The sequence below is a fragment of the Condylura cristata genome, unplaced genomic scaffold (assembly GCF_000260355.1).
Source record: "Condylura cristata isolate star-nosed mole 26May11 unplaced genomic scaffold, ConCri1.0 scaffold00031, whole genome shotgun sequence".
Lineage (NCBI taxonomy): Eukaryota > Metazoa > Chordata > Mammalia > Eulipotyphla > Talpidae > Condylura > Condylura cristata.
In genome coordinates, this window is record NW_004567132.1 from 13533596 (window position 1) to 13548423 (window position 14828).

Sequence of the window (14828 nt, forward strand, 5' to 3'; positions counted from 1 at the left end):
GAGGGCCAGATGGTCATTTTAATAAGTAAATTCTTCCAACCCATCAACAGGGATATCAGCTTCTCAGTGCTGTGCTTTAACCCACTGAGCCACCAGGGAGGGCCGGATGGTCATTTTAATAATGTAAATTCTTCCAACCCATCAACAGGGATATCTTTCCATTTCTTCGTGTCTTCTATTTTTTTTTTTAACAATGTTTTATAATTTCCTTTGTATAGGTCCTTAACATCTCTTTGTTAGGTTCATTCCCAAGTATTTGATTTTTTTTTATTCAATTATAAAAGAGATGGTTTTCTTGAGATCTTCTTCATATTTATTATTTGCATATAGAAAAGGTGCTGATTTTTGTGTGTTGATTTTGTATTCTGCTACTTTACTGAACCAGTTGATTAGTTTTTCTGTGGAATTTTTGGGGTTCTCCATATATATATTATCATATCATCTGCGAACAGTAATAGTTTTACTTCTTCTTTCCCTGTATGGATTCCTTGCATGTCTTCCTCTTGTCCAATTACTCTGGTTAGGACTTCCAATATTATATTGAAAAGCAGTGGTGAGAGTGGACATCTTCTCTTGTTCCAGACCTTAGGGGGAAGGCTTTCAGCTTTTCACCACTAAGGATGATATTGGCTTCCAATAACTCTATCTTCTTTCCTAAAGACTCCCATCTTTAAATACTCAAAATATTCAGTATATTCTATCATACTAAATGATATTTTACTTTCTATTGGTAACTGATTATTTCAAGATATATTTTTTATAATTTCTTGAAAATAGAGATACTCTTCTATGTCATCACTATAAAGCTATTTGCAGCCACTGCAGCACAAGTTCACTACCCACATGCCACAACAGACCTCTGTTGTTTCACCTGCTGCTCCTCTCAGCAGTGTATTTCAGTTGATCTGCCTGTTCTGCTACCCACTGTCTCTAGTGAATCCCCACAACTCTGGCTCATATCCCAGTTCTTGTATATATAAATAATCTTTTTTTAAAAAAAATCCTAAATACTGTTACAGTATTAACTGAGAAGATGTTGTTTGCTTAAAGGTGCAAAGTTAAAGGGTTAGTAAAGAAGAATGTCAATAAACAGTTCCCTACAACAGCGAAGTTCTAGAAACAAATATCTATAAATAAGGGACTGACTGAATAAATACTGTATTTATATATATATGTAACATATATAAATATGTAACATAAACTATATTATGTATTATATAAGTATATAATATATATAAAAACTATATTATAAACTGATATAGATTATATAGTACCATATATATATGGCACAGATATATACATATTTCATATATATATGAAAAAAGGAACTCACATGTTGTAAACAGGAATGAGGGATACCTCTACACATAGGATACAGGGGTTAAGAATTCTGCAGATTTAATTTTGAACTATGTAAATCTTTTATATTTTCACAAAACAAAATTAAAAAACAACCCAAAGCAAATAAACCTGTGTATTAAAGAGGCAGCCAAAATCCATAAAGGAAAAACAAAACAAAACAAAACAAAACAAAACAAAACAAAAAACTGTGCTGAATATCCTAAGAGTAAAAAACAGCAAACACATCTTGAAATGTTTATAATAACCATATTGGTACTGTTATCTTGAAACTATAAATTAATTAAGTAAGTATATCACTGCTGTTAGGAATCACAATTTTCAGCTGATAAAAATACAAATATAAAATCCAAGAAGTTAGTCAAAGCTCTTGTAATTACACATCTCATTTTAAATTTGAATGTGTGGGATTATACAGTAACAAAATGTATTTCCTAACTACTCACTTAAAAGACCTAAAAATAATAAGTGTACTTGGAAATGAGTATTCAAACATCAAAATTATAATCTCTACGTTCCATTTCCAATAACAGGAAACAGAGTTCCTTACAAAAATGTCTGATTTCAGGTTAAGGGCAGACTATGTATGAAACAGCTGTTAAATAGTAGAAAACCATTAAAGACAACTGAGTCACAGTCAAAAGAGTTAGGAGCAAACTGAAGAGACTTCCCCAGTAAAAATTGGGACAATTTAAACATCAAAACAATTTTTTAAAAACTATAATGTCTGGAAATATATCAAATGTGGTAAAATTCAAGAGTTCATAATAATAAAAAACCAAAATCTTTATTATAGGTCACCTTTGGATAATACTAGGAACCAGTATTTATTTTGAAAGTTGATAAACAAAGGGAAAGAATCATGCATTTTTCCTATCTGTTCTGTACAGTTCCTCAAGGTTTCCAAATAGTTGATGAGAAAAGTTCTTCATAGAAAATTTCTAGCCCTAGTGAAGTATGATGGAGGATAAGAATAGAGACACTAGAAAGGAGAGGAGCCGTAAGACCAGAAACGTGGCTCGCACAATGCTAAGAGCTGAAGGTAGGGGTAGAAAGGATTTGAACTAAGATCCTTAGGCAGCAATACCCAGAATACAAAGCCCAAGATCCAAGCAGGTATTAGACTGCTGTAGGTACTGTCAGGAAGTTAGACCTGAAGGTAAAAATATGGACCCGTTGTAGACTCTCTGGCCCCTTTCAAATTCTACATTTTATTCAAAATCAAAAACAAACAAGCCACTCCATGAGGCAGTGAGCCCCTCCCAAAGAGAAGAAGTATCTTGTCAGTGCAATCTCTGCGCTGCCTATCTGTGAGTATGCAGATACTTCTTTTCACCAACTCTCTTCCTCTGCAGGGCATCAGTCTTCCTGAACTGCAAGGGCTTCTCTTTATGACCTCCTTCAGCAGAGGAAGCTCTCCTCAAGGCTGCCAGGTTGCAACCAAACAGGCCTTTCTCTTAGCAAATATGTCCTTTTCGGGGCAGCTCTTTCTGCCCACTTGTGTCTACACAATTGTCCTTTATTTCCTGTCCCCTTTCCCAAATAAACCTGCTCTTTAAATATAAGTAACATATCTGTTTCATGGAGAAATTCGCCTGGGAAATTCACTGTGTGCCAATGAAAGGGGAGCTCTAGTGAAACCTTTCCCAGAGTGAACCCAAGGATCCCACACTCTAAACCCACCAACTCCAAAAACTACATCACTAGAATATCACCACTTTGCCACGCCTAATGAATTAATGATAAACACTGGCTGCTAAGCTGACAGGGAATATTAAATGAATGGATAAGACAGATAATGCCTAACCCACTGATTGATGTTAATATTAATAAAAGAGAGGACAAACAGCTATTGTATGTTATACAACTGTGATACAACTGGAATAACAAAGCACTATCAAACTGAATATTGAGTAAGCCTCAAGAAATCACCTATTTATACACAGAATGAAGGAACATATTAAATGACATCTATTCAGCCAAGTCCAGAATGTGGAAAATTCTAGAGGACAAATGAGCCAGTCACTTAAAACTTTGTCAGTTTTAAAAACTGACAAAAGGGGATAGAAAAAATAGAGAGAAGGTACCTATAGATATTAGAACTTAATAGGTGAGTCAATCATTATAAAATGATTACATTCCTAATAAGAAAAGCTGAAAAATGATGAAAGAAAAAAGACATACCACAACTAAATACGCAGATGGACCTTGTTTGGATTCTCATTAAATAAGCCAACTTAAATTCTAAGACAATAGAACGAACTAAACCTACAGTATACTTAATAAATAATTACTATAATTTTGTTTTGGCATAATGGTGCTACAGTTGTGTGAGGGAGGAAAAAGTCCATAAAATACATCTCCTTCCCTGAAGTTCCTCAGTCATGTAAACAGTTCTACTAATTGACAAGAAATGTGAAAGGGGTTTCAGTGAGCCAGAGACTGCACTCCTATTCAAAGCTTCCTTATCTACATCTGTGAGAAACCATGTGTGGTGCTCAATCAATGGCTCTCTGTATTCTCAGCGCTTCCCAAGGAAGACAGCTGTACCTAGTAGGCTTTTCACTATGCAAAGCAGACCTTACCTGCTGAGACTGGGGCTGCTGAGGCAGCTGCTGCTGCTGCTGCTGCTGCTGCTGCTGCTGCTGCTGCTGCTGCTGCTGCTGCTGCTGTTGCTGGTAATACGTGCTCACTGGCTGCTGGGGTGGTTGCTGTGATTGCTGTTGTGGCTGCTGTGATGGCTGCTGCTGTGATGGCTGCTGCTGTGGCTGCTGCTGCTTGAGGAAGAGTTGCTGCTGGTGCTGGGGTGTGGCCTGGGCCTGAGTGGGCACACCTTGAGCAGGAGTGGAAGGTGTCTGCTGAGAGGGAGGTGGAGCCTGTGGCTGCTTGGGTTGAGGCTGTCCAGATGGGGGCTGGGTTTTGGGTTGGGGGTGACTGGCTAAAAGGCCAGGCTGATTGCTAGATCCTGCAATGAGAATAAACTTCATTCAACAGCTCGAAACTTTTCCAGACAAAACATCTTTCTTTCTTGCCAAAGCAATAAAAAGGGAGTGATAATGATAAGGGGCTAGGGAGGAAGGGAAAGGCATCACACCTCGTATATGAATCTGCATATATACACATAGCATAGGCTACATGTACACACTATATAACTAATGATCTGTTTTCTTTACACTAAAATTCTTGCTTTGAACTGCGATTCCTGCTCTGATGATGTCCAAAGGAATCCTGGACACTGAAGCCATCAGATGTGCCAGGGTCAAGATAAATGGGAGGCTGGTAACAAGTTCTGGGGTCTGAATGTGAATACCAGAAACATCAGCTACGATGGGCTGTTCTAATGGGCTGGTTGCTTATGAGTAACTATCTTTTTAACTCATAAAAAGGACAGCTCAAGGTGAGATGGCAGAATGGTTTCTTCAAGGTGCAATGCCCACTGTTCTTGCATATCAATGGCCAGAAATCTGAAAAATAAAAGTGCTTATAGATTCAATTCCTGTCTCTGCTTATTGATGTTTTGGTAGTATAGGAAGCAGAACCCAAGTCTATTCCAGTAACAATAAATGAGCAGATAATTCCAACACCCATGAGGTTCTCACTGCCTTTGTACCTGGAAGGTCCTTTCTGCTTCATCCTAAATTATGTGCTTATACAGAGAGTTCAAAAAAAGTTCCATGACAAGGTTTAGTAGTTGCTTCATTCATAAAGCCTTCCCTTATTCACCATCCTATTAGTCAATTATGCCTTTAATCAGCAGCCTGAGTATCTAAGTATCACCTCATTGGAAACAAATACCAAATACAGAAAGGTGACAGATACTTTAGGAGACAGAACATTTAAGAAGCAACTCCCCTTTGACAAAAAGAGATGGGTCTTTCTTCTTTAAAGAAAAAGATAAGTATATAAAGTAAAGAGGTAGGTATGGGTTCATGTACTCATCCACAAAATCAGGGCCAAGTCTAGCAACAAAAACAACAGACACCAGCAGTCTTGAAATAACTCACAGATATCAATGAGCCATCCCCCCACAATAACCAAGCTCTCCCCACAGGCCCCCCCAGACTCTGGCCATACAACTACAATGGCAGCCCCACTATAGGGAGACCCTCTTTATGTGATGCTAAATTTCATTCCTGGAGTAAAACCAGATTTTCCCTGACTTCGCTATTATCCAGGATAACAAAGAGGTATAACAAGTTTTGAACCAATCTAGTTAACTGACCTGCAGCCTGAGGGGGAGGTTGAACTGTGGCCCTCTTTCGAGGTGTAAGGGCTGGCTGGATAGGAAGGATTCCTGGGTTCGGCTGAGTCTGCCCAGCTTTAGGCCTCTGACGGGGTGCAATTGAAGTCTCTGTGGTGGGAATGGGATCTGTCAGTCTAGAAAAGGAATTTTAAAAAAGTAAAGATTCATGTTAACATCTGGGAAAACAGGAGAGGAGTAGATAGAGTACATGTTGGATTAGCATTCTCTTCCACATTCATCCAAGCCTTCTACATCTACTTCACTGATATTTCCCAGAAGGTGTCCCACAGTATATTATGGATTAATTGCTTTTACAGATAAAGATTGTGTGGGCAAAAAAGTGTCAACCTACTAAGCAAAATATACTGAGCACAATATTTGAGATGTCTTTGCATGTGTGAATATGTATGGAGAAGCTCAAATTAAGTACTATATAGAATGCAGTGTTTCTCAAACTTATTTTTCAGTTATATCAAGCTTATTTCATCTTGGAATCCTTTTACCTAATACCTCCTAGGATTTCCCAGAATACATTGTGGGTGATGATGCAAAGAGGGATTTGGAGCAGGTGGTGTGCAGATATAGAAAGAACTCAAACCTGGAACTGATGAAACTCAACAAAAGTAAACAACCCCATCCAAAAATGGGCAGAAGAGCTAAAAAGACACTTCTCCAAAGAGGAAATGCAGATGGCCAACAAGCATATGAAAAAATGTTTAACATCACTCGTAATAAGGGAGATGCAAATTAAAACCACAATGAGATACCACCTCACCCCAGTGAGAATGGCACATCTTCAAACAACTAGCAACAACAAATGTTGGTAAGGATGTGGAGAAAAAGCAACTCTCCTGCACTGCTGGTGGGAATGCAAACTAGTACAACCACTATGGAAAACTGTTTGGAGGTTCCTCAAACTGCTAAACATGGAGCTTCCCTATGACCCAGCAGTCCCACTCCTAGGTATCTACCCAAAAGACACAAAAACAGTGATTGAAAATAATACCTGCACCCCCATGTTTATTGCTGCTTTATTTACAATTGGAAAAACATGGAAGCAGCCCAAATGCCCAAAAGTAGATGCCTGGATAAAAAAGATGTGGTACATATATACAATGGAATATTACTCAGCAACCAAAAAAGAGAAACACATGTCTTTTGCAGCAACTTGGATGGAGCTGGAAAAGATCATGCTTAGTGAGATAAGCCAGAAAGAGAAAGAAAAATACTGGATGGTTTCACTCATAGCAGGAGTATAATGGACCAGGCAAGAAAATAACAAAAATAATGAACAACCATATACCAGAGTCATTTTGCGGGGGTGGAGTGGGGAATAGGATCAAAAACGGGGAGGTGGGGGGGTGGGGAGGGAAGTGCACCGGATTATGGTGATGGCACACGGGTGACTTGGTGATGGGAAACCCGCGGGGATTACAATTGAGATGGAAAAAAAAATGTACAAAATGATGTAAAAATAAACTGCTATAAAAAAGAAAGAACTCAAACCTGGTTAGAACTCTCAAAATAACCTCTCCACATTAAAAAGTGTTTTAATGAGTGAAACCAATAAAGCAACTAAAAGGCATAATTAAATAATTAAAGTAAAAGTTTTGGGGATTATGACAGGAGCTCCAAGTCCTTCAACTGACATTTTTTTACATACATACACACCTAGCACAAGAATCACATTGCCCAGTCCCTCGTCTTCAGGTTAACCATGTATCTGTGTTCCAGTCTCATACAGAGGCTAAGCAGATAATTTTGAAGAAATCCTGAGAAATAGATGTGTATGCCCTTTGTCTCTCTTTTTCTGTGACTATTCTTTAACCCTTTAACCTGCTTTTAGGAGTAGGGATGTTGCCATCTTGGTGCATAAGACTAAGGTAGTAGAATAGTTAACTTGAAGAAGCCTGGGCACCTGAGGGCACCATATCCACCTGGACTACTTACCATGAGACTTGTTTACTTACAAGGGGAAAAAAAATAACCTATTTTAATAAGCCACTGTCATTTTGGACTTTATCATTTACAGCCAAATCTAGTTCAAATCAACACAGGGAGCACTGCTGTGTGATCAGCTTTCTCTCTGATAGTGCAAAAGTCCAGATGGTAACTTCAGTCCTGTAGAGCAGAACTTGCACTGAAGCAGCTGCAGCTAGCTTGCAGTGCTGCGTCCTAACCCATTGTGCCACCAGGGAGGGCCCACCTCCAAGGTAATTCTGAACACTGAGGCTTTTCACTGGTGTTCTATGAGACACACCCTCTTGTGCTGGGTGGAGAACAAATAACATTAAATTTACCACATTTGGTGAGGGGAAGTGGGAAAGAAAAATTGGACAATGCTGGGGAAAAGGAGATAGGTATTAAGGAAGATAAAACTGAAAGTGAGGGAGATGAACAGACTTCTGTGGAAAACCAAATGCTAAAAATTTCCACATTGGTCTTCTCCTGAGGGTAACACACCTTAGAAACAAGAGCATTTGGAGTCACTGAGCTATGGCTCCCTACTAAGCAGGCCATAATAGGTGTATTGTTTAACCTATTTTAGCCTTGAGTCCCTTGTGTATAAAGTAGGGAAAATAATGCCCACACTGTCAGGCAAATGTGAATGTCAAAATGCAAATCACTGTAAAACCATTTTAGACTGCTCAAAATGTATAGACCTAAATATGCTGTAAGAAAATGCAGCCCTGGAAGTTAGGAGATCCAGCTTTAAGCTGTCAGTCTATGTGATCTTGGATAAATCACTTAATGTACAGAAAACAGAGTGGACACTCGGGTTCAGTTTCTTTTACTAGCCACATATCCACTAACTAGCTTGGGCAACTTACAATTCTGAATGTTTCCTCGTCTATAAAATGAGAATAATAACCTTATTGGTTTTGTCAGAAGGGGAGAAAGTCATCTTATTTATATAAAATACCTTGTATATATGATACCTCAATGAATAGTGTCTATTTTGAAAATAGAGTTAAAGAAAAACCCATCTCTCAGCACCAGGAAGCAAATGTGATAGCACAAATGAAATACTGTACTAAGATCAGACAATTTAGGACAATAAATTTCAGCTATAAGGTCTGCATTTTCTCTCTGCATTACTGATCACGCAAATGAACACTTTCAGCACTCTACAGCTTATAATGCTGTTTCAAATTCATTGACACATTTGAAGTTCTCATTTGCTTTATGATATAGTGATTATTTACTTCATGTTACATAACAGACTATCACTCGAATGTTAGCCCTTGTTTATATTTTTATAAGTGTGTATGCTTTGTGGGAGCGAAGAAAGGGACACTTGTTTAGTCTGTGTACATACGCTGTCTGGGCCTCATACAATATGCCCGCAAACCCAAAAGACTAAGTTAATTAAATCATCTCCCCTCCAAACCAGTTCCCAAAGGTGAGCATTGTCAACTTAAGAATTCAAGAGACCACACAGTAACAACATGGTTACAGTTTGCTAAATTTGTTAAAACTAAAGTCTTACTTTCAAACCACATCTGGAATAACTCTATGCATAACAGTCATTTTACAGTCAAGAATTTTTTTAAATATAGAAGTTATTTTACCATTCTATTAAAATTCATATAACCATCTGGGGTACTGTGTTGATATAATTTGCTGCTAATATTTCCTTGACATGGAAGTGTGGTACTAAAAGAGGGTTATAAACTAGACCTGGACTACTCTCAGAATTACTCACTTGGAAGGCATGGCAGTTGTGAGGATGTGTCCTGCAGATCTTCATCTACAAGTGGTATGAAAGATCAAGTTCCCTATCTGCTATGCTCCCAAAACCCTAGTGCCATGCTTCCCGTAAGCTGCTCCCAGGAGACAGACTTCTTTGGTGGTAGACTCCGGCTCCAGGGCACCCTGACACCTTTAAGGAACCTTCCCTAAATTGTGTGGCAGTTTCTAGGTCACTTCTACTGAACCTTCTCCACCCAACCTTCCTCTGTGTCAGAGACTTACTCGCCTTTTGATGGTTCTCCCAACTTCCCTAGGCATCCTCATTTTCTATCACAGGGGTATTTCCCAAGTAAAAGCATCTTGGCATCTGTTACTTGGGTGACCCTACTTTATACAGAAGGTGACTTGTTAAGATCCACATCAGGAGTATTTTATTTATGAACTTTAGTTATTTATGAACTCAGTGCTTTGACCTTTCCTGTGCTCAAAGTCATAAAAAGAGGGTGCTGAATGTAGCTAAACAAAGATCAAGACAAATGTTTAGGACACAACTGTAACAGCAATATTTAAAGTCTGCTATTGCCTCCTCGCTGAATGCTTCTGTGCCTATTCCAAAGCTAAGGAAACAGCTGTGGAGTTTTTGGTTCTCTTTCAAATGTAGATCACAGTATTTCATTATATTCTTTCTTATACTCCCAAAGAACAGCTTTCCTTTTCTGTGCAGCCTCTGGTGTGGCAACATAAGAATCTAGAAACTCAAGACACCAGCCCAGCACTACTGCAGCACCTAGAGCAGGACGTGTGCTCACTAGGGCATTTCTTACCTGGCCTTTGGCTGTGTCTTTTTTGCAGCTGCCTCACTGGCTTTCACTGGTTCAGGAAGCTTCACAGGAATGGGAGAGTTCTATGAAATTGAAAGGAAATGTTAAAAAGGGATACCACAGATTTCTTTGTTAAAGAACAATTACCGTGACCGAGTTGATGAAAATACATATTAGAGTACTCTGTAAAGGTTCCAGGCCCTGATCTCTGGGAAGGAAAGTTAACTAAAAGCATATCCCACTCAGACTCAGCCACATTCTGGGAGGCAAAGTATCTGAGAGGAGGTCAGAGAAGCCTGCCTATGGCATACTCATTCCTGTCATTCTCAAGTTCCTGTCTGCACCCAGCTGAGGTCACTGGGGCTTGATCTCAGTGTTCTTTGCTTCCTATAGGCCAGGACTAAGGATGTATGGTAGAAATGGGAAAGAGAGGTCTGTAACCGATGATGCTATTAAGCTCTGTGATCTTAGAGACTTCAGAGTTGACTACTGTGCCAAACCAGCATATGTTCAGTCTCCTAGTTGGAATGTTAGGAGAAAACCACAAGCACTGCGTATTTGGTCTCCAAGCCAGCACCTCTTCCCAACCACTGGCCAACCAGTTCTCCTTCAGCTTGGACCTACACCATCCAATTAATGTTTCATGAAGGAACATAAGCTGCCCCTGACCACTAGAGAACTCTTACTGTCACTCAGAGAGTACCAAATGAGATGAGACTTGGAAAGGCTTATTTTGAAAAACTAGTTATCAACCTGAATGTTTCCAATTGTATTTCATGCATGAATTGATGAATGGCAAAGTGGGGCAGCAAAAAGAAACATGATCATGTTAGGTTACTGCACAATATTCTTCTTTTTAATCTGGGAAACCTGACAAATGGACTATTAGTTTTTAAAAACTCCCATTTCCCTCATGTTTTGGGGATGGTGAACTTCTACTAGAAAATTGTATAGCTTTTGTTCCATCCTTCAGGCATTTCTCTCCTAAGAGAGAGGGGGAAAATTATTTGATAAGACTGGGAGAAAACAGAAAATCTCCTCTGGCTGACCCTTGCCCTCCATCCTATGGGCAAGAGCCTATCTATCAGGAATCAGTAACTTACTGTTCAGTCACATGGATCTAATATCTGGTTGCCTGACTAGTCAAGCTATGTTCTCCCACTCAATTCCAGTAGCTGTTATTCTGAGCTCCATCTGAACGATGCCCACATCTAATTTTAAATGTAGCAGGGAAACAGGAGTTCACTGAATTTCAGCACCTGAAGCCCCAATAGTGACCTAAAAGTACATTACTGGAGAAACTAGGAAGAATATTTCAGATAGGCATTTACTATTTACTAAGGCATTCATAGTCAAATATTCAAAAGTTGAATTATGCTAAGACATGAAAAACATGTCAAACTATAAAAGGGGTGTTTGCAAGTGTACTCTGAAAACTGCTGAGTGTAGACTTTAGGATTACTAAGTGTAGAAAGCGTTCCTATAGCCTAATAAATGTGGGGAGGCAAGATGAAACGGAACATGAGTTATAGGAGGCCAACAGCAGAAACAAAATCGAGAAGGCTCTGATATAATGAAGTCTCCTTCAAAAGGGACATAGGAATTATGTTCCAACAGGCAAGGGGGCAAGTCAGGGTCTTGCCTAGGAAAACAACCTGTCTAACCACCTCTAGGTAAATACAACAGGCTTCTAAGTAAACTACTGACCAAACAAAAGGTTAGTCAACCTTCACCCAAATTGTTAAAACCAATCTCTAAGAATTTTTTTCCTTTTTATTAAATTAAATTCTATGAGAAAAATGGATTCTACTTATAGCAACTACTTTTCCTCCTAGAAAAAGTAAAGTTATATATTAAACAGCTGACTAAGACCTTCAGAAATTCTAAACAACAATTTGATGTTTACTTCCCTTAAAAGGCACCTTGCACATACCTGTACATTTGGAATAGGGCATTCTTTCTTGAGTAGTTTAAATGAGAAGTAGGAGACCTGGTAAATATCCGGCCTTTTGTCAGGGTCTGGTTCCAACATATACCCTAAGGCAAACATATGTGCATTTATTTAAGGGTAACCTAACAGTTATTACATTAACTAGGAATCACAATTTTTCTATTACCAAAACTGTCTTGTTTTATAATTTTTAACTTCCCATAAAAGTCAGAAAATGCATTAGCCCCTTTCCTCCCATCTAACTTTCTTAATATATTTAATATCCATCAGGAAATAACAAAGTGTTATTAACACAGACACTTGTAGTTCACATTTTGTGTCTTGAAAAACAGAGACTCAAGCTCTCAATAAGAAAATCACCATCTTTATAATCTGATAACTAGGACATCACATTGTCTGGCCTCTGGCTTCCTTAGTTCATTGTATCTTGTTAAACCAAAAATCATTCTTGATAATTACAATCAAAAGTTAAATTTAATAACTTATTATTCTTTGGCTGCAGGTATACTAAGCGTCTACCATTTGAAGCTGGAAAAAGCCTCAAGAAAAAAGTCTCTGAGAAGACACACAAACACACACAACTGTATAAGCAACAATGCAAGTCAATTCACTGTTCAAGAAATCAAATGAATGGTTGGGACACTAAATTCAGGGGAAAAAATGATGAAGCTGCAATCTTGCAAAGGTCTTGCATGATAGGCAGGCTTGAGCTGGTCCTTCCTTAAAGTCAGGAATGAATTTAGTTAGTTGAATACAAAGAAAACGATCTACCAGTTGAGAGAACAGCCTGAGCAAAAATGGACCGGAAGAAAGGCAGGGAAATGATTTGCTGCAGGGAATCACAGAAGCCAATGGACAGGGCAGGGGTTTCCTTGTCAGAGGATACAGGGTAGTAAAGCTTAATGGGTGGATGGATCCAGAATATGAAGGATTTTAAGTACAGTGTTAAGAATTTGGTCCTGGGGTATAATGAACAGGGACATGATAGGATGGCATTTTATAAGATTTGTCTTGTGGTAATGGGGTGCTGGAAAGATTGAAGAGGTGGCCAATTCACCAGGACAGACATGAACTGAGGGGCAGTGATATGACTGAAGAGAATATAATAAAAACAGGAGAAACTCCAAAGTAAGAATTAAACCAGTCAGGAAATAACTGACTCTTCTCTCTTGCAAAACAGATACATAGAAAACCTTAACTTTCAGTTATCCAGACTTGAATGACACCATTTATAGAAACTAAAAGGAGAGGGAAACCTTTTATTAGAAGTAAAGGGCTAGGAAAGGCAATGCTAATAAATACAAATTTAGACCTTTGAGTTTAGGGGGACAGTGGACTTCTCAAGTTTTCAAACTGAAATAGAAATAGTTTAGGGAAGATGTCTGTGTAATACACATTCCCCACAAGTTGTTTTTCTAATATGAATTTGCTACATGAATGTTAAAAGGAAAAAAGAAATTACCTAAAAGCCTATCATTCTAACATCAAATTCAGCAATTTTTCTATATATATATATTTTTTTGCCAAGCTAACTACACAGCTACAATTCTAGAAGAGATACAATGCTTGACCTCTGAAAATGATCCAATCATCATTAAATGCCGTAATCCATTCCTTTTTATTAATAAATGCAAGAGACTGATGTCTATATACCCTTCCACTTACAAGATCTATGTTTACTTGAGGGTAAAATAGCTGTACTTTCTTTACCTCAATGCCCCATTTGGACAATACTATGAAGAGAGTTTTAAGAAATAAATGAGGTACAAGTAGCTCATCAATAAAAGTCAGATAATCCACTTCATGTCAACTGGTTCTATTTTCTCTAGTGCTCACCACACAAAACCCAAACTGGGTTGCTCAAGATTTATTACCCCTAATGGTTAAAGTTTAGATGCTAAATATTTTGACCAATGTAAAAAGATGATCAAAATATCTGTATCTTTAAGATTTTAATACAGAAGGTTGTGCAAAGATGACTTATTCTACCATCTGGTTAGTGAACATTAGTACATATGTTTGCTGTGATGATACAAAAGCATGCAGAATCTCAAAAAAACATTTTAAACAAAGCACTGAGTTTAAATGCTTGTTATCAAAATCCAGTGATTAACCTAAATGAGAGGAAAAACCTACTTCCAGAGAGTTACATAGTCTTAATTATGTATTCACTCCAGCCAACGCACTGCAATCACTTTAATTTGAGTTGCTTCCAGTTTTGCAAAGATGAATTTGTTATCACTTGATATGAGTCAGCTGGACTCCTCTGGTCTGCAAGCTTTCAAAAAGACTGCAAGAGAACAGAGTAGCACTAAACTGCTCAAGGCACAATTAGGATTTATGCTCAGTTATAAAACCGAGCTTAGATTTCCGACAAAAAGACCCACCTTTCGGATTTGACACTGTTGTACTATCTTTGGGTGACAAACCATTAGCACCTGATTTATCTTTTAGCACAACACTTTATCCTCCAATTAATTCTGAGGAATTAGAATTAAAAAATGAAACTGAGCAGTGCATGGGCACTACAAACAGAACAAAGCCAAAGGCTAACAATAGGAAGAGAGAAAATTACAAATGATCAAGCAGGCTTTTCTGGAAATAATACTCCACAGAAAAAAAGTTAACCTCCAGAACCCAATAAGATGGATGCATAAGAATATTTCCATCTAACAGATAAAGAATTCAAAAAGGCCATAGTGGAAACAAAGAATTAAGAGAAAATGCAGAAAGAGGCAAGAATAGTCAACGAACTGAGGAA

General features: G+C 38.2%; 1 protein-coding gene across 7 annotated transcripts in view; it reads right to left on the reverse strand.

The window, feature by feature from the left end:
* Window positions 1–14828, reverse strand: part of AAK1 (AP2 associated kinase 1) — a 158708-nt gene that overhangs the window by 43309 nt on the left and 100571 nt on the right. For all 7 annotated transcript variants that reach the window (XM_012731498.1, XM_012731502.1, XM_012731501.1 and 4 more), the window contains exons 9-12: window positions 12050–12153; window positions 10120–10199; window positions 5582–5736; window positions 3945–4324 (exon numbers count right to left, since the gene is read on the reverse strand). In XM_012731498.1, the coding sequence (XP_012586952.1) occupies window positions 3945–4324; window positions 5582–5736; window positions 10120–10199; window positions 12050–12153 (719 nt within the window). The remainder of the gene's footprint in view (window positions 1–3944; window positions 4325–5581; window positions 5737–10119; window positions 10200–12049; window positions 12154–14828) is intronic.